This window comes from Taudactylus pleione, unplaced genomic scaffold, assembly GCF_031769625.1.
Source record: "Taudactylus pleione unplaced genomic scaffold, aTauple2 ptg000009l, whole genome shotgun sequence".
Lineage (NCBI taxonomy): Eukaryota > Metazoa > Chordata > Amphibia > Anura > Myobatrachidae > Taudactylus > Taudactylus pleione.
In genome coordinates, this window is record NW_028284412.1 from 1,435,412 (window position 1) to 1,456,494 (window position 21,083).

Consider the following 21,083-nt stretch of genomic DNA (forward strand, 5'->3'; position numbering starts at 1 on the left):
CAGTGTATATTAATAACATCTGTTGACTATGGAATATAATGTCTTGAAATATACTGTATTTCTGTGTTATTTATTTAAAGCTGCACTTCTAGATAGGATGAAGAAAGCAGTTCTCCGCCCAGTGGAGTCCTGTGGGCTGCTACGTACAACAATATTTTCCTGTGGCTCGTAGGGCGGAATTCAATTGTTTAGCGCGCCCAATCTCCCGTCTAAAGTGAGGGGAGATCTCAGGGCACTATTAAATTGATTCCGATTATCTTGCTGATTGCACCCATAGAGGTCAGGTTTAGCTGCGTAAAACGGCTACCCCCGACCAAAGTGCTGGGCGCGATCATGAAAAGTGCAATTTGGGCGCCCAAACTGTTCACTTTTCGCACATTTCAGCTCCCAGAAATGGTGCGCCGACAGCTGATCGCGCCCGACAGGAGCAACAATTTAATAGCTCCGTCGGGTGCGAAGGTAGCTGTAAACAATTGAATTCCGCCCATAGACTCAGCCGCAGGCTCAAATGCCACTCAGGCCATGTTCCCCAACTGCCACTCAATCATCCACGCATGCCGCTGACCACCTCTGCACATATCCCCACGTATGACCACAGGACCAATGAGAAACCGCAATTCTAGAGATTATATTATTGGAGCCTCGTCCAACAGGCACTGTGAGGAGTTCTGCTAAATATTTTCATGAGCAGGGTAATCTCAGGAGTGGCCTGGGAAAACCCAATGCAAAATATTTTCATGAATTGTTATATATTCTATGAATGGTATTTCAAATGACAGAAAACTCCTTAACTAGGATACCCTAAATCAGTAACAGGTAATGGATCGCATACCCCTACTGGTATTAATGTAAAGATTATAATTTATACTGTATATACTGTCCATATCCATTTATGTAGCAACTGGACAGTTCAATGTTGCAAAGATTATTCAAATGCACTATATAGCACAAGAAAGAAACCAATTTAAAGAATCAGGTGGCTTCCCATAGTAATCAATCAACATTTAGCTTTAAACATGTTGTTCAATGTTAGACAATGAAAGTAAAAGATTCTGGGCCAAAAGCAATAAGGTGCACTTTGGCAAAAGTGCTGAATGTTTGGTGCTTTTGCAGTGGAATTTTACAGTGGTAACTGTTTTGTCTTTAAACTAATTATTGTTTTAAATTCTGATGCAAAATCTTAGAAAAATTAGAATTTTTTCCTAATCACAGGCTATTACATACTGTTGCTATTACTGAATGTTTGCAATCAGATATTGGCTAAATCATAGGAAGAGCTCTGCTATATATGTTAATATTTTTAGATTAAAAATTGATGACCTGTGTTTGAAGCAAAGAAGATTTGGCTTAGATAAAGCATAGATAGTAACACCTATAGACTATAACCTCTGCTGATATATGGACATCGACACCCCCCGCTTCGCAAACACAAACACCTAAAAATAAAAACTAGCAAAAAAAAATGTCAAAAATAGATTTTAAATGCATTTTAAATTAAGTCAGGGCTTGACAAAATTTTGTATAATCTAGGAGCCAGGATGAAAGTGTAGGAAACATGACCGCCGTCCCTCCAAAAAAATTTACAGGCGTGAATGAGGAGCACAGCTCTGTGTGTTATGCAACAGTTATACACAATATACTAGTCCACAAAATGTACGCAGTTGAATGGATATAGTAAAATGGAGGCCCCCTCACTGCTCTGCACAGCTCCCCCGGGCAACATTCCTGAACACCTACCCCCCAGGCAACCAACCCCCACAGCCACACTACTGAGGGGGTTTCCCCCCAGGAAAACCAACGCTCTGCAGCTTCCCCCTGGGCAAACAAACCCCTCCCCCCCACGGTCACATTACTGAGCAGCTAGAACCCCCCAATAGCCACACAACAAGGGGGGGTACCCACCGGCAAACCACTCCTCCGCTGTCATGCTGCCCCCCTCGTGGTCACACCACTGTCCTTCTGAAGCCGATCCGCAATCCCTGGCCACACATAGACCCTCTTACTGGAGAGCTCTATGCAGCGGGAGTTAGGATACAGCAGACAGCCAGGACGTACAGGAGGATAAGCACAGACTGGGGCAGGCAGCAGGAGTCACAGCAGCCCCGGGATGGAGAGGAGGAGTTGGCGCAGGCCCGGGACAGAGGAGGAGGAGTCAGTGCAGGATGGGACATACAGGAGAAGCTAGCGCAGGCCAGGATGGACAGACACAGCAGTCACTGCAGGCAACTGTCAGCACATGCACTCCTGTGCATGAAATGACCACTGCAATACTACAGACACTAATCTGCACTGGGGCTGACAAGAGTCTGCTTCCGCCCTCCCTGCAAAATCTGGTAGCCAGGCAGAAAAATCTGGTCACCATGGCGACCTGGCCCCCAGGACTTGTCAAGCCCTGAATTAAGTTGATGAGGCACTGGCAGCGGGATCTTATTTGAAATAATGATCTTATCTTGCTCCTCACTGCTGTCTCCACTCTGCTTCCTTAATGGGCCTATTCATTACACGACTTTTAGAACAATCCGACCAAAACCAGGAGGTTTTGGTCGCATTGTTCACAAAGTCGTGTAATGGATAGCCGGCAAAGACCAGCGATGCGCGTGCACACTGGGTCCTTGCCGACCCCTACTATCTACTGGACATGCCCGTCAACCTGACGACGCTAGTCAGGTTCGGCATGTTTAGAGATAGGAGGTTGGACTCCTGCACTGAATGACTTTCAGTGAACGCTGTTCAGTGCGGGCACCGCACCTCGGCGACCTGAAGGTCTGAAGCTAGTCGTTCATTCTTTCAGGTCGCCTAGTGGATATGCCCCTTAAGAGTAAGGTCGGAAACCTTCAAAAAGGCTGATAATTGTACTTAATTTCAAAAGCTAGAAACAGCCCCAAACTGACCTTACTGTCCCCACATGACTTATCCCAAAATGCACCAGCATGTCACTCAGACACTTCTCTTGCCACAAAATGCCTTCACAAGCTCTCAGAATCCCCTCTAACCATAAAATGCTCCCCACATACCCTCATATGCCGCATGTGCTCCACAATTTCTCCACATGCCACCCAGACCTCCCCACTTTGCACTTAGACCTCTTCAAATGCCACTTAGTCCTCCACATGTCCCTAACCTGCCACTCAGACCTCCGCACATGCCAGTCAGACTTCTGCACATATCCCCCCATGCTACTGCGACATCTCCAAATACCTATCAGACCTCCACATTTCCCTCACCTGCTACTCAGACTTATGCATGGATCCCCACATGCCACTCAGACCTCTCCAAATACAACTCAGAGCTCTCATCGTGTCACTCATACTTACAGTATTAAGACTTACAAGCTAACTTGGTAACCTTAATTCTAGCTCTGTCCAGTGGCAGTACTAACGCTTCCTGCACTGGATTTGGCTTCCTCCTCGTGATTCCTCCGCACCCTAAAAGTAATGTGAGATCTTTCCATGACGACTGCAATGCATGAAAGTGCAGTGAACTGAGGTAAGGAAAGGTGCACTCTGACAGTGGGTGATTGCCCAAAATCATGTAAATTGCTGGCAGTGGGTAGCGGGCATTAGAGACGAGTCTCGGACACCAGGGTCCGCCCTTTATCTGGCTCTGGATTTACACATATCTTCCATATGACTGCAGTAACGTATATACATTCACACATTAAAGCCACTGACAGTTGAAGTGAATTTTTGTTACAATGACCCCTGTCAAGGGGGGGGGGGGGGGGTATATTAGGCAGCAAGTTCTTAAGGTTTATGTCTTAAAATCCTAAGTAATGGTCAAGCGTAAGGATCTGAGAGGCTTTGACGAAGCCCACATTGCGATAGCTAGACAATTAGGTCAGAGCATCTCCAAAATAGCAGGTCTTGTGGGGTGTTCCCGATATGCAGTGGTTAGTACCTACCAAAAGTGGTCCAAAAAAGGACATCCGATGGCAGGGTCATCCTTCATTGATGCATGCGGGGAGTGAAGGCTAGCCCGTTTGATGCGGTCCCACTGAAGAGGTACAGTACTGCAGAAAATGTTAATGCTGGCTATGATAGTAAGGAGTCAGGACACTCACATCGCAGCTTGCTGTGTTTGAGGCTGCAGAGCAGTCAGAGTGACCATGCTGACACCTATCCACCACCAAAAGTGCCCTACAGAGGGCATGTGAGCGTCAGAACTGGACCAGGGAGCAATGGGAGAAGGTGGCCTGGGCTGATGAATCACTTTTTTTTTTATATCATGTGGATGGCTGGGTGCTTGTGCATTGCATACCTATGGAAGAGATGGCACCAGGAAGCACAATGAGAAGATGGCGAGCTGGCGGAGGCAGTGTGATGCTCTGGGCAATGTTCTGCTGGAAAATCTTGGGTCCTGCCATTCATATTGATGTTAAACACGTCCCACCTTCCGTAAACATTGTTGCAGCCAAAGTACACCCCTTCGTGGCAATGGTATTCCCTGATGGCGGTGGCTTCTTTGACATCTTGCTTGAACTGGATGGAGCAATGGGTGGTGCTATGCACATGCTGACATTCACTGGTTATTACATCTTTCGCAAACTGCTGTCTAAATGTGAGCAGAATTGGACGAGCACCAGTGTATGCGCGTATACCACCCTAATGTACTCCAACATTTGGGTATCTGGTGGTCATCCCAAAGCCTCAACATGCAGCTGGGAAGCCTATTTTTGTGCACATCTTGTTCTTGAATCTCACAATTCTCTGATTGAGATTCACCTTGGATGACATTTAACTTCATATAAATTCTTTGTCCTGTTTGTCTTTGTTTCCTTGCCTGATCTAAGAGGAAATTGATAACTGTTGGGTCTGACTGTTGTTACTAAGATTCTGCTGGTATTAAGTTTGTGATTTGGAACACGCAGCAGCAGTATTTATTTCCATTTGGGATTGTGGTGTGATGCGCATCATTATATCATAATTAGGTGGGACAGTGTTCTATGGGAAAGAGGTATGCCGTTATACATTTCCTTTATGTATTTTTCAGTTTTATTTTCTACTCAGTCTCTCTCTTTCTCTGTATTCCTCACTTTGTACTTCATGCTTAATTTATTTTCTTCGTGTGTGGTATAAGAGAGAGACAGCAATTAAGATAGACAATCAGGGGTATTCAATTTGGAGCGAAAAGTCAGTTTTTGCGATAATTTCGCACTGATGACATCATTTTCGCTGGTTTTGGTTTTACACCGTATTCAATTTCAAAGACTTTCGCAGGTTCGAAAAGTCCTTGAAAAAAAACAGGATAACTTTTAACCACTGAATAGGTGGCGAAAAAAAGTGCAGAATTGGGATTTAGGGGTGCAGGCTTAAAAAACAATAGCCTGCACCCTTCAGAATGACCCCTTGAAACGATCTGTGTCAAAAAGAAAAAGAAAAAAATCGGGACACCCCAAAAAAAGCATTTTGAATTTGGGGGCCAAAAAAAAACTGTTGGGGGACAAAGTTAAAAAATAGCGAACTTGACTCTGGGGGGGTCCCCAAGTATGCCCCAGGTGTTTTTTTCATTGCAGCTGCTTGCGGCAGGTGGGTTTTTTAGCACAATTTTTTCAAGTCACTTTAGCAACTTTAAAATATGCTGACCCCTATTTTCAAGTACCCCAAATTTGCTGGGCATTGTTATTTTTCCCCCCCAAAAATTCTAAATGCTCTTCTGCACCACTTTCTTCAAAGTCGCATTTATGCACTTGCCGTGGCTATTAGAAACCCTGACTTCCTTCAGTAGTTAAAAATGGGGGTACCCATAGTGATCCCCCATGTCTACACATCTTTAGGGGGGTCCCTAGAATATTTTCTGAAAATTCCCATTTTTGTTGAACCTGTAAAAAAAAGTTGAAAAAATTTACAAAAAAAATTACATAAGGTCCCCTCCCAAAAGCCAAACCAGCCCCAGGCTTGCCAGCCAGTGGTGGTTTCTAAAAATACGGGGAACAAAATGTGTAGGGTTCCACCGTATTTTAGAAACCAACACCAGGCTACAGGGACTAGTGCTGGTTTTAAATATAGGGGGCAAAAAAGACGTGGGGTACCCCCTATATTTAAGACCAGCACCAGACCCAACCGACCGTGGTGTAATGCCACAGCCCGGAGACCCAATCACCAGGGCTCCAGGTCCAAAGCATTACACCCCAAGTCGGTCAGCGCAAGCCGGTGGTCTCGGGGGAGTCGGGTACCCCCCAAAAAAGGGTCCCCCCTCTCCCGAGCACCACAGGCTTACGCTGAAGCCTGGGGCTCTTCCCCATACCCTTTGCTTGGTGGGTATGGGGGTAATAGGGGAGCCAAATAATGTAACACTATTGTACTTTACAGTGGAACTACAAGTGCCAGCATGCCTGCCATTTTGCACTTGTGGAACTACAAGTGTCAGCAGACATGCGGCACCTGTAATTTCACTGTAAAATAAATAGTTAAAAAAAGACAAAACACACACACTGTGTCCAGTATAAGTTTATTACACACACCTACCCATTCACACATAATTACCTATACCAGATGTTCGGTCCCCTTGTCCAAGTAGAATATCCAAAAAACATGGCCCTGCAAAGAAAAAATCATACTCGCCTCTATCCTGGCGCTGGTCTCCGCAGTAATCCACGTTTCTTGGCAAAAAAAAACGAATACACGACCAACGAACGAGCTATGAATATGTGTGTTCCCACGCATACTCATAGCTGCCAGCTGACAGCACATCCACGGAGCTGGCAGTCCTGAGAGCCAATCAGCGGCCGCGCTGACTGTAGAGCGGCCGCTGATTGGCTCCGGCTACTGACAGTTCCCACGTGGTGTGACTGGCCCACATGGGAACTGTCAGTAGCCGGAGGGACCAGCACTCATCTTCTGCTGGAACATGGTCCTTCAGTCTGCCTGGAGGAGTCAGATTCCAGACTTTTTTTTCTATTTCAATGAAACCATCAGTTGGGTTTTTTCCTTTTCAGTTATTCCGCTATCCCTAATTTTAATTTGGAATGCTATACAGTCCCTTAATTCCAAAAAATTGATAAAAGATAATGTTCTTAGTGCACTGGGTTTGTTACTTCTCCTCATAACCTTCTGTTCTAGGTTTCAACATTTCGTCATCAAAGTTCTTTCTCAATCGATACCCCTCTACTAGTTTGTCAGCTGGTGATATATATATATTTATATATATATATATATTTTTTTTTTTCATTTTTTACTTTAAACTGTATCCTGGGCAAATGTAGAACAATAACTTTACTTCAAATGAATATCAGTGTACAAAATTGAAATGTAGCTCTAAGCACTTAAGAATTGAAAGCCGCAGTATGTTTGAAAATTTATAGCTAAACTCGATGAGCAAATATATAGAGTCAAGAAGAGAGGTACCATTGCCAATGCAGCAAATGTGTCCATTATGTTATTGTGGAAGGCTTGTTGTTGCTCAATTTCCTCTGGTAGGAGCGATGACCTCCAACTTAAGCAATGGTAACTTCTCTGACCTAACGTGTATTTAAATGTTACGGGCTGTGAGCATTTGCACGAATGGTGAGAGCTGATTTTGTATGCCAGCAACAATACTACATTTTATGTTTCGTTTTTATTATTTTTCAAAAAGTAAAGGGTATACAGTTAAAAAATAAAGGGAAAGGGTAAAATAGGGAATGTGCAGAGCCCTCACATGATACTCCAATATTGCCAAAACATACAGAACATTTGGAGAGCAATAGACAGGTAGATTTAATAGCACACAAAGGTGAGTGACCGGATGCTTATAGCCCTCATCGTAAAGAGGAGACTCTGGACACATAATAAGGACATACGACCACAGTAGACCCACAAAGAGAGAGAGACTAGGAAAACTGAACAGGGCTGTGTTTACCATTAGGCAGCTGCCTAGAGCGCCGGAATCTGGAGGACACCACTGAGTTTGCCCATCACATAATTAAGTATGTCTCTGAGAAAGACATCCTTGCAGTACTCAATGCAGGCAGGTGACTGGGGAATTTATAAGCTGTTGCATCCGCACTTTCACCTTACTGGCTGGTAAGTGGGTATTAATGGTGGGGGGCAGTAGGCTGAAGTTTTGTCTAGGGTGCTAAGAAACCTTGCACTGGTCCTGTGAACGCCACATACATGGAGAACATTAAGTATGTTGCAAGTGATCAGCCCCTCTGTCACATACTTATGCCATCTGAACAATTAAATCAATGGGAGGAAAGGTGATGTAGAATAAGGGCAGTCCAACATCCCCATCTCAAAGCTTTGTTGACTTTTAGTTTTGACCAGATCTATAGCTGTGCTATAACAACTTGCCACAGCTATGAAAGTGTCCGAAAATGTATCTGTCATGGTAAGGATGTTTAATACTGTAACTAGGCCACCCTAGCAGTTAACTTTGCATGTGCTATTTGTCTATACTACTGACACCAGTAAGGTAATGTTTCGTTGTTGTTGTTTTTTTTAGTTTTCTTTTGACCAAATGCTGCTGTTATCGAGTTTGAATCAACATCAGCTGGGACGCTACATTAGGCTATTATTATAATTCTGATGTTCAGGCACTGCTGCTAAGAGAGGAGGGGGCTTTTAACACTGCTTGTTCTATGCAACTTAATTTGCCGCATCAAGGTTGCAAGTATTTCTTTCTACAGTTGTTCAAAGTATCCGTAGCATCCTTTTGAGTATGACATGTTTTGTATCTGAGTTGTTAATAATACTTTTTGGTTTTATTATGTTATTAATAGAGAAAACAATAGGCTATATTGGAAGAGGGTGCTTAAAAGATGTACAATAACTGTCCAATGTTACACAATTACTAATTTCAGAACTGGTTAGTTATGATATGTCACAAATCAAAGACCCATCAAATCTCTAAGTGATCAGTAGGCATTTTACACACTGAATTTCTGTTGCTATACCAGAGGTTCCCAAACAAGGTCCTCAGGGCTCCCCAACAGTTCAGGATTTAAGGCCCCCATACATCAGCAATCGATTGTGGCAATTCTGCAATTTGTAATCGATTCTATATAAAAATCTGCAATGTATGGGCTTCACAGATCACAGATTGCAACCAAAAAGTGATTGAAATTGTTAAATCAGATTGTCGAACATGTTGAATTTCACAGATGGATTGGGGCTGTAGATTGCTAGTGTATGGACATGATCAGCAGATTTGCAGACTGTTACTAGTAAAATTATGGGCCTTTCAAGATTGGCAGATATGTAAATCACTGAAAAAGATCTGTAATGTATGGGCGCAGATTGCTAGATTGGGAAATCCTAAGATCGGGCAATAAATCTTCAAATTGTTCAATTGTGGTTTTCAGATTGCTGAAAATGGGGCCTTTAATTACAGGTTGAGTCTCCCATATCCAAAATTATACACAATCGATTGCAAATTGCAGAATTGCCACAATCGATTGCTGATGTATGGGGGCTTTAATCACCTGTACTCAGCCATGGATATCGCTAAAACCTGAACTGTTGGGGAGCCTTGAGGACCTCATTTGGGAAACTGTGTTATACTATTGGTCTGCAGATCTATCTGATATAATGTCCTGAACTGGGGTATATGGGGTAGCTTCTAAATTGCTAGAACCAGTGTGATTTTGGAAATATAGCTGCTAAATTTAAAACAGCAATTTGTTTTACAGCAAAACCAACATTGTTTTGACTTAAAACAAATCGCCTCTTTATATTTAGCATCTGTATCACCGAAACCACGCCAGTTCCATCAAATGGGAACCTATTATATAAACTCAGGTATAGACTGAGAATGAGACAGTGTTAAGGGGCCTATGTATCAAAAGCCTCACACTCTTTAAACATAAGTGTTCTCGCATTATGATTTTCTCATATGTAAGTTTTCAACGTATGTATGAACTGATAGACAAATATCTCCTGTGCAAATGTCCGCATTGAAGTCCACCTGTCCCCTAATAGATTTCAATGGGCATGTCCTATGTATGAAGCTGTGCTGTTAGCCCACTGATTTCTGCTTCATCCTATGGGAAGAGGGTTTAAGATTGTAAAGAGGGATCCATTTTGATCGCTCCTCCTGATTCGGCTTTCACAATGAACATGCACTTCCTAAGTTTGCACTGCCGGGATGGAACCTGGCAATCTAAAGCATGAAGTGTTTTGTAAATGTGAAGACTGCATATAACTGTCCCTTTCTTTTTCTAGGGGACAGTGTGTTCTTGCAAGCGTTGCTCCTGCTAGAGCTCTCTCATACCTAGGACAGATAATTAAGTAAATAACACTAATAAACACATCAAATGCGACAGCGTACAGACACCCATTTATAAGCTTGTGAATGACTATTTGCTAAACGCAACAAAACAACAATAATGTTTACACAGTGATGACCAGAGCCGTAGCTAGGGTAGTGCGGCCGGTGCCATCGCACAGGGCACCACAGGTCAGGGGGCGCTGTTTGGGCCTGTCAAATTTTTGTTTATTATTATTCTTGCTTGTAGCTTTTTCTTATTTCATCCCCAGCATCTCCTGGTCTCTCCTATCTCCTCCCTGGCCCTTCGCCATGAAGCCATGGCCCTTTTTTGGGTGCATTATGTTCCTTTGAAAAATGAGGGGGGCACCAATGCTCTTTCTAGCACAGGGCACCAAAAAGTCTAGTTATGGCTCTGGTGATGACAATAGGTGTGTTATTTGCAGTCGTGCTCGGCAATGGGCAGCAAATAAAAAAAAAATTGAGTAGTAGCAAAATTAATTGTGGTGCATACTGTTCACTGGTTGAAAATATATAATATGGGTTTCATCTGCAATACAGATGGGTTGCCTCTGTATTCTGTCCTAAACGGGCACAGAGCGAATTGCAGAATGCTGTAAAGATTGCGGTTCCTCGTGCTGGTGTAATGATAAAGGTTTTCTTCATGAGACATACAAACTGTTTCACTGAGTACTGGGACAAATACAGGTGACAGTGCAAGTAGTAGTCACTCATTTAAATAGTATGTTGTTGAGCATTGTCAGATATACATTGTAATTAGGATTTGTGCATTTTTGCGTATATTAATCCCTAATTATTTAATGTTAATCTTTTTACAGAGAAACCTGACGGAATACTTTGTGGCTGTAGATGTGAATAACATGCTGCACCTCTATGCCAGTATGCTGTACGAGCGCAGGATCCTAATCTCTTGCAGTAAGCTCAGCACGGTGAGTCCATCTCTCATTTATTAAGAACATTTCAGTACAAAGTCTTATTTTCCACCTACCTTTTACTTCCAGCTTTGCTGCTATTCTATAATGATATTTCCCTCCTGGATGGAATTGGAAGACTTTGGTTGAAATATTTGTGGGTGTTAGTATGTGAGATAGTTTAGTTGCATTTTGCCTGATTCAGACCCGGTCGCAAGGCTGTGTTCGCACGCAGCCTGTCGATGTTTGCATTCTGCGTATGCATCGCAATGCGCATGCTTCAACCAGCCACTGCGATCGGGAATCGACCGCAGTGAGCACGCAGAGGCTTCATACAGTGATTGACAGGAAGTGACCGTTTCAGGGTGGCGACGGGTGTGGTCAAAGAAACGCAGTCGTGCCTGGGCGTCTAGACGCCGTTTCAGGGGCGTGCATAATTAGGCCCCAGCAACGGCATATGCAGCCTAACGTCTAATTACACACACAAACATTAGCAATGTCTGCGGTAGGGTCAGGTCAAACACAACTTGTGCGTGTGGGTCCGATGGTTCCCGATGTTACCGCTGTTTTGCGAAAAAGTAAGTGAAGGGAAGTAGGCGGCATTATGTAGTGTTGGGTGTCTACTCATTGTGCTGCGGTTACATTGCGTATGCGGTCATTAGCAAATGTTCGCATCGACAGGCTGCGTGCGAATGCAGCCTTGCGACCGGGTCTGAATCAAGCCCGAAGCACGAGATTGGCTGACCTTAAAAGAAATTAATAATATAAGTTATCTATAGGATGATAAGAGGAATGAAGTGTAAAGGAGAGCTAAACACAAACATGTTATAGTTATATATGAAAAGGTAAATGCACTGTTATATCTTAGCCGACAGTACTTTATTTCTGCTGTTTTGGCAAGCTGCAATAGAGCTCTTTCTCTAAACGTTCCAAGAAGCAATACGGTCTAGCTGTTCCCCTTGAGGACTATGGTCCTGTTACAGAGATGGGCGCTAATGCCACCATTGTTGCGAATTTGTATTCAGCAGATGTATGAAAATGTGCATTGCCAGAGTCTTTGCAACCGCGTGGAGTTGCAGTCTGTACACGCCCCGGTTGTGACAAGCCTGCGTTTTCATCGTCATACCCCCTGTTACCTCCCACAAACGCTCCCTGACTGTCTATCACACTGCGGCTAAATCTTTGCAGCTACAGCTGTCGGTAGTGAAACTTGACACATGCGCAGATCACCGATAATCGCCCAGCTGCGTAGACATCGCCATTGCGTCCGTCTCTGAATCCGGCTCTGTATCCATTACCTTTGTGTATCACTGGCTCTATGACTGCATCCACTCAGTGACAAACATCTAATGTGAGAGACAATCTTGTGCATGTCTCTGCAAGGTACAAACAGCAAACTTGTACTGATTAAGAATTAACTGAATTGTTCTTTCTGCGATTCCTACAGGATTTTGCAGTGAATTGTTTCCTAAAGTTGGGTTACCAGTACACAGCTGCAGATAAGCTCTGCAGATCCGATAAACGCTGTGACCAGATTATCGGATCAGTGTGCACCCACGCACAATGAGCAGTTTTGAGCACAGTGTGTTTTGTCTTCAGATGTCTTCAGAGGGATTGTGAGGTCAGGAACAAGATAGCGTAGGGAACATCAGATCCCAACCTCCGATATGACCGTTGCAATAGGGTATAAAGCTGTTTATTGGCTGCTGGCACCAGGGTATACATCACTGACCAGAGGATTCTCTGGACAGCTGTATAGGTTGCACAGTGCCGTTCCAGACACCCTGCGAGCCGAATACAGGTGCACTGGGGCAGTGACGTCACAGCTTGCACACCCCTAGTTACTGAATCTGTACTGTAAGAATGTAATGAATTTTCTTTTAGATCTGCCTGGGCTGTAGATCTGGGCTTGGAGTACCTTTATTAATTCTACAGGATCACATATTGCAGACCTCCCAACTGTCCCGATTGGATGCTGCGCATAGATACATTATAAAAAGGGACTTGGGGCAGCCCAGCTGCCTGGAAAGAGCTGGGCATGCCTCCAGTGTGACAAAAAATGGGGGCATTTCGCCCCCAGACTGCAAAGTCACGCCTGGACCCCGTGTTCACACCCCTTTTTCGTGTGTATGTATATATATATATATATATATATATATATATATATATATATATATATATACAGTACCTTGCAAAAGTATTCACCCCCTTGGCTTTTTACCTTTTTTGTTACATTACAACCTTCTTTTTTATCTGAATTTTATGTGAGGGATCTGCACAAAATAGTCTAATTTGGTGAAGTGAAATGAGAAAAATATATATAGAAAAAAGAATCTTTATAGATAAAATTCAGAAAATTGGCATGTGCATATGTAATCACCCCCTTTGCTATGAAGCCCCTCAAAAGTTCCTGTTGCAGTCAATTACCTTCAGAAGTCACATAATTAGTGAAGTCCACCTGTGTGAAATCTAAGTGTCACATGATCGGTCAGTATAAACACACCTTTTCTGAAAGGCCCCAGAGGCTGCAACACCACTAAGCAAGAGGCATCACACCATGAAGACCAAGGAGCTCTCCAAACAGGTCAGGGACAAAGTTGTTGAGAAGTACAATTCTGAGTTTGGCTATAAAAAAAATATACAAATCTTTGATCATCCCCCAGAGCACCATCAAATCCATCATCATCAAATGGAAAGACCATGGTACCACAACAAACATGCCAAGAGAGGGCCACCCACCAAAACTCACAGTCCGGGCAAGGAGGGCATTAATCAGTGAGGCAGCACAGAGCCCAAAGGTAACCCTGAAGGAGCTGCAGAGTTCCACAGCAGAGACTGGTGTATCTGTGCATGTGACCACAATAAGCTGTACACGCCATAGAGCTGGGCTTTATGGAAGAGTGGCCACAAAAAAGACATTACTTAGTGATAAAAATAAGAAGACACGATTTGAGTTTGCCAAAAGGCATGTGGGCGACTCCCCAAATGTATGGAGGAAGGTGCTCTGGTCAGATGAGACTAAAATTTTACTTTTCGGCCACCAAGGAAAACGCTATGTCTAGCGCAAACCCAACACATCCCATCACCCCAAGAACATCATCCCCACAGTGAAGCATGGTGTTGGCAGCATCATGCTGTGGGGATGTTTTTCAGCAGCAGGGACTGGGAAACGGATTTGAGTGGAGGGAAAGATGGATGGTGCTAAATACAGGGATATTCTTCAGCAAAACCTGTTCCAGTCTGCCTGTGATTTGAGACTGGGACGGAGGTTCACCTTCCAGCAGGACAATGACCCGAAGCATACTGCTAAAGCAACACTCGAGTGGTTTAAGGGGAAACATTTAAATGTGTTGGAATGGCCTAGTCAAAGCCCAGATCTCAATCCAATTGAGAATCTGTGGTCAGACTTGAAGATTGCTGTTCACAAGCGGAAACCATCCAACATGAAGGAGCTGGAGCAGTTTTGCCTTGAGGAATGGGCAAAAATCCCAGGGGCAAGATGTGGCAAGCTCATAGAGACTTATCCAAAGCGACTTGCAGCTGTAATTGCTGCAAAAGGTGGCTCGACAAAGTACTGACTTTAGGGGGCTGAAGTTTTCTGTTATGTTGTCCTAAATGTTGTTTCATTCACAATATAAAAAAAAAACACAACCTCACAGTTGTAGGCATGTTCTGTGAATGAAGTGATGCACGCCTTCAAACAATCCATTTTAATTCCAGGTTGTGAGACAACAAAACATGAAAAATGCAAAGGGGGGTGAATACTTTTGGAAGGCACTGTGTATGTGTGTGTGTGTGTGTGTGTGTGTGTGTATATATATATATATATATATATATATCGTATAAGAGATGTAGAGGCGCACTGATTGTGATATAACACTACAAATAGTGAAAAACAATATGTGATAGAGGAATGTTTCTTCCTTTAAAGTGTGACACACCTTAAATAATAATTAAGTGGCTGCTCCAAAATAGTAGTAGGGATTGGTTCCCAATAATAAATATAAAGAAATGATAAAAGGAGCGCCTACTAGTGTCTAAAATATTTAAATTAAATCACAAGTGAGACCAAAAAAGGATGATTAATGAACAACTTATCTGGTGAGGAGTTCTTCGGTCATATGACCATAGAGAGCGATATAAGGAAAAAACAAAAAGAAAACCAACATAGTGTGTACTGTACCGCAGTCTATGTTATTATATAAAACACAAAGGAAATTCTAATAGACCTTTTTTCCTTATGTGGAACATTCCTTTCCCCAAATATTGGCAGAGGTCATGATAGATTTTTCCAAAACAAATTTTTATTTATTAATAACACAGTGACATCAAATGGTAAAAAGGCACATGTACAAAAAACATAAATATTATCCGCTTATCTATCCATTCAAGGGGGGTCAAGGTACAGCAAGCCCAAGGTACAGCAAGCCCAACGCGTTTTGTCTCTAGTACTTCTCTAGGACAGCTGATCGTTTGATCTTTTATATCATCCTTTTTTTTTTTTTAGCCCCCTCCAACGACCAAACGACTATCGATGCGGGGGCATTGATGGTCATATCGACCATCGCCTGTGCATGCAGGCCAACCTGGTGGATATCGACCAGGTTAGCCTGTTTTCTATAGGGTCGTTATAGTAGTTTGGTGGTTGATGCATGTGCTGGATGTTCGATATCGAACATCCAGGACATTCACGACTCCATATCTGATCGACTCCATATCTGATGTCTGATCGTCCAGGACATTCACGACTCCATATCTGATGACTGATTGTCCCGTGTGTACGGGCCATAAAGGTCCGTGGATTACGGGCCATAAGGGTCCGTGGACCTAATGTCCAACTAACACAAAACAGCATTTAAATACAGCACTTACATAAATAGCAGTGGCTCTCAACAGGTCTGTCAGCCTGCTCCATAGGTAGTGAGAGATGGACTAGGCGCAGAGCCAGCCCTAGGCAAAGACAAAGTAAGCAAATTCCTAGGGCATTTGGAATGCCTAGGGGCATCCAAGCCCGCCTAGGGCCGGTGGAGGTTTGGTGCAAGCACGGCCGGGGCACCTGCTGCTGGCTGGGCAAAGACTCTGGCAGCTGCTACTGCCACTGCACAGCGTCCATGATCGGAGCTCAGCTGACAGCTCAGATCGGGCCTGGCAGCAGAAAACAGTGAGTGGACAATGGCGGAACAGCCGACAGTCTTTGCAGGAGCACCTGGACGGCGGCTTGTGGTTAGCGCCAGGCCAGCTCTGAGGTGTCACACAATCAGAATGATCTTCTGTGCATGGGCAGAGGCTCATTTAGGACTGTAAGTAAATGGTCGCGGGAGGGCTGGTGCACTATCGGACTTTTTAGAGCTCGGAGTAGTGAATTACGGCTCTGGGTTCCTCCTCCAGCAATCAGTACACACAGCTGCGGCCTGCCAGCCTGAGACAGGAAAAGCGGATCCGCTGTCCGTGGCTCTGGTGCAGTTTGGAACTGGGAGAGGGACAGGGTCCTGTGGTGCTCACTTCTGGGAGAGGGTGCTTTTCTGGGATAGGGGTGGTTGGTGCTGATACCGTACTGTGCTGGCCACACCCATTTTCATGATCCCACAGGGAGGGGGCAACACCCAAAATCTTGCCAAGGGCACTAATTTGGCTAGGGCCAGCTCTGGACTAAGGAGACTGCCACACCCTTATTCAGCTTCTCACATGTGGTCTGGAAAGCAAAGGCCGCTTATCAGCTTTTCTACCAGACATAAGCTAAAAACCTTGGACATATATATCTCCCTTTGATAATGTTCCCAGTGTTTTTGTCACACTGTAAACAGCTGTACTTTTTGTACAATAATTCCATCAAAATCCAATTGATGCCTTTCACAATTCATATTCCATGAGCTAAAACGGTAAGCTAGGTCAGTCTAGCTTGCTCCATACTTAGAGCTAGATACATATGAACCTGGCACTTTGGGAGCAGCGCTGAAGTTGTAAGATTGCAAATCTGGAGCAGAGAACCATATTTCCATTTTCAAAGCCACATTGTGTATTTAGTGCTTCATCAGAAAAAAAAACATGTTTTACTTAATCAGCCTCAGTACTACAGTCTAAAAAGAAAACCAGTCAATACACATTAACAGCTAAAAGAATGAGAAATCACTCTTTTCCCGGAGATGGGAACGCACGATCTTATGGATTGGTAGATCTTGAAATGTAGAGCTGTGAACTCTGAACAGAATAAAGCTGGGTTTTTGTATTGATGTACTGCCATTTTAAAGAAAATAGCACTTTTGGGTTTTCATCATCTTTTATCTGTCAGAGTCTTGATGGAACCTAAGTGGCATTAAGCTCCCATCTTATCAAACAAACCTGTCTGGAAGTGCTGTTGTTCCACTGGAGATCTGGTTTCATCTGCACAGTGAGACGGTGCTTTAATTTCCTCCCTTTATCGAAGCAGCACAGCAACCACACATTGCGCCGTACCGCATGTCCAGTAGCTTTACATAAACAGTGCTTCATGTGGAAGAGTTTAGTTTTCAATTTGGGCTCACAATAATCAAGTAATAATCTGTGATCATGCAGCAACGCTTGTTATTTCAATAGGACGAAGTTGGAGGACCGGGCCATGTATTATAATTTATGTTTTTATAATTTACGACCTATTTGATGCAGGAGAACAAAGAGATCTTTGCTCCTTTCACAGTAGTGAACCTGAAAAACATATACATAGAGGGCCTGATTCAGCTTTGGGAATAGAGAAAGATATAGCAAGTAACTGTGATCCTGGACAAAATATTGCTCCTGTTGTCATTTATTCTTGTACATGTAGTTAATAAAACTATGGGAGGTGGACACAGAAGCGCCCGCAGCAGCATCTATTGGCGGTCGCCAGTCTGCGGCTTTATGCAAGTGCCACTACAAACGTCTTCCCTTGTGTACATCCGAATGTGCAAGGAGTGAGACGCCCACTTTTAGCAACCTTACATGCAGTAATAATACAGATTGGTGCGTCCTTACACGCCATCAACGGTCGCACCAATGAAACTTGCACTAGTCCTTTGGCAGTTGTGGATGCAGCCTCTTCCACTGACAGTCAGCAAAACTCCCATTGAATGGACCATTGTTTGCATACATTTCTAGCCACCTCCCAGTCGCTGTCCAGGAACGCCCACTACACTTTCAATAAACTTTTCCCTGCATGCACCTAAAAATAACTGCGACTCGGCATGGGGACAATCGGGATGCATGAGCAGGGCGCCACAGACGCATACACAGTAGCAAAAAAATCACTCCACTGTGTCCGACATCGGCTGTTCGTCCACCTTTGAATCATGGACTGGTGTCTCCAATCAAAGCTCTTGAAAGGTGCTTTAATGCTTTCTTTAAACTACAATCCTTTGCATATTGTTTGGATCTGGAACCACCTTAGATAGTAAGCAGCAAGGTCTGGATTATGATTTGATACATTTGCGATAGTTGTCACATAATCCACACATTACCGACTCATATGTTCTTGTTCAATATATAAAGTCTATTCCATAACTTTAGTCACTTGAAAATGTACACTGAATTACCATGTTACTTTGGTTCATTTACATGTTATTACTGAGAAAGCAGCAGCGTCTACACCAATTTGTTGAACGACTTGATTGCGACTTTCTTCCGCGCTTGTGTTTCCAACCATTGTATTGGGGGGTCACCAGTGGAAATGTCCTGCAATCTTTCTACATTAGTAGAATGAGACACCATCCAAGTTTAAAATGCAATTCTCATGACAGAAGTCCGAGTTAACTATTTTGAAAAAAAAATAATAATAATAATGTAGATCTGTAATCCCTGTTTATGTAAGGGAATTGATTTCCTTATGCGTAATTTTTGCCCAATTACTTTGTATCTTGGTGGCAAACTTCATAGATCATCCCAGACAAAATAAGAAAACAAAACTGATTCCGTGAGTTTGTCATCTCGAAAACGAATCCATCATCGGAATCGGAATCAGATTTTATTGACCAAGTATAAAATACAAGGAATTCATTTTGGCAACTGCTCCTCTCACAACATAAAAACAACAACCATCATTCACCTTTTGTTTCTTAGCTACTGAATTGAAGAGTTTACAAGACTTCAAGCGGGGAAGGGTTAAACGTTTCACTTATTTTACTCGAAGGACCTTGACTTTAAAATTTAAAAATAAGATGGAGTTGTTAAAAGAACATATAAAAGCTCATGGACCTATAACTGACAAGTGTTCCCATTAGAGCGCCAAGCCTCCTTTGAGTTACTACTCGCCGAGGCTGAGAACCTAATATTGTTCCATGTGGTTTCAAATCTGAGAATGGCTGAATGTCTGCTGTACACCAAGGAAGATATTTATCTGTCATATCACCTTTACATTGAGAAATGAATGAGAAATTTCTGCCGCATATATTGTTCTGCTGAAGAAAGCTGGATGAAAGGAGAAGTGAGATTTGCATTTGTATCTGCCGGAGGATGGAGCGCAGAAGGTTCTTTTTCTGTGGGCTTTTGATCTTTTTTTTTTTTTTCCTCCACGCTTTCTGAAAAACGCTCATTTGCAGATCTTTTGCCCTTTTGCTCTCACGATGTCGACCATAGTTCTAGATTTTGTCGTGTCCTCCTGACCTTATTGTTGGATACTGAAGAGTCATGTTCTGATCTTCGGCTGTGCTTTCTCTTTTCTTTTTTAATTATAATACACTTTTTTTTTTTACAAATGTTAACAATTTCTGTGGTTATACATCATTTATGCCAGGGTTTTAATGAATGTCTCTAGGTGTGATTTATATTATACTTATGTTTATTTATTTAAGAAATCTGCAACTAGGTATATAGTTTTTTTTTTTTTATCTATTCTGCATAGTCGTCAGTTTGTAGGAATGAATTTTTGAACCCTGCTTTAGTTTCTACATATATAACAGGTTAAAGGACATTTTAGCACCTCTTCATATTACAAAACACTCATTCTGGTTCACCTTCCCTAGACCATAGATCCTTCCTTTTGTCTTTTATTCACTATACAAAACTATTATGATCTTTATGGCATAGCTTTTACAGTAGCTTCCATATAGAAAAAGCATGATCCTGTCCCTCTTATACAACTGTTTTAACACTAAACAGAAAGCGCTAGATTTACCAAGCAGTTTTGGAAGCTTTTGCAAGTTGACGCTGCTCTGAGAGTGATCCCGACTTCAGTGACTAAATGTAAAACTCAGCAGCACTGCTTAGTAAATCTAGACCTAAGTGTGTTCATAAGTCTGGGAAAGTCTCCTGATTTGTACAATAATGTTATGTATCCAGATTTGCCCATTTGAAATATTGGGCTGTGAATTGAGAGTAAATCTGTGTTTCCTCACTACCCATGTGCTAGGCCATCATAGATTATACTTAAAATATTAATCATTGATCTTTAAACATTGATCTTTAGCAGCTTGTTAAATATACTCTTGCTGCAATTTAGAACCTTTCACGTTTTTGGTACATGTCAACTTTAATTTAACTCCAATATTGTCTTCTGTTCATCTTCCTGATTGAATTTCTTAACACGCTGAAACACACAGGTATTGGAAACACTGCTCTCCATCATAGAGCTATAGTTAATTGGGATGCCACTTAAATAGTTCCATGTAATGTTTCAATGTCACATTGCAGGGTGTTTTGTTGCACTTCCTACCACAGAGGAGAGTAACCTCCATTCAGTAAGGTAATTAATGCCTTTCAAGTTGTCTCACACAGACAACTTTTGGCAGAATCCATTCATAATGTTTTGAGTGTCATGCTTTAAACACTAAACAATATGTCATGTGGCTGAATGAAAAATTAGAAGTGTTATGGGGTTTTAAAATTACAAATGACGGATTATTAGGAAACTGGTAATTTTGCAGATTGGATTTGTCTTTACATTGGTAGAGCGGAAGATGAAAGAGCTATTTAGTCCTACTTCTGGTGAAAAATGAGCCGGGTACAGATGTGTGTTATCACAGT

At 42.8% G+C, this 21,083-nt stretch overlaps 1 protein-coding gene across 3 annotated transcripts in view; it reads left to right on the forward strand.

The window, feature by feature from the left end:
* Positions 1 to 21,083, forward strand: part of DENND1A (DENN domain containing 1A) — a 742,523-nt gene that overhangs the window by 334,841 nt on the left and 386,599 nt on the right. For all 3 annotated transcript variants that reach the window (XM_088466860.1, XM_088466851.1, XM_088466868.1), the window contains exon 9: positions 11,022 to 11,132. In XM_088466860.1, the coding sequence (XP_088322986.1) occupies positions 11,022 to 11,132 (111 nt within the window). The remainder of the gene's footprint in view (positions 1 to 11,021; positions 11,133 to 21,083) is intronic.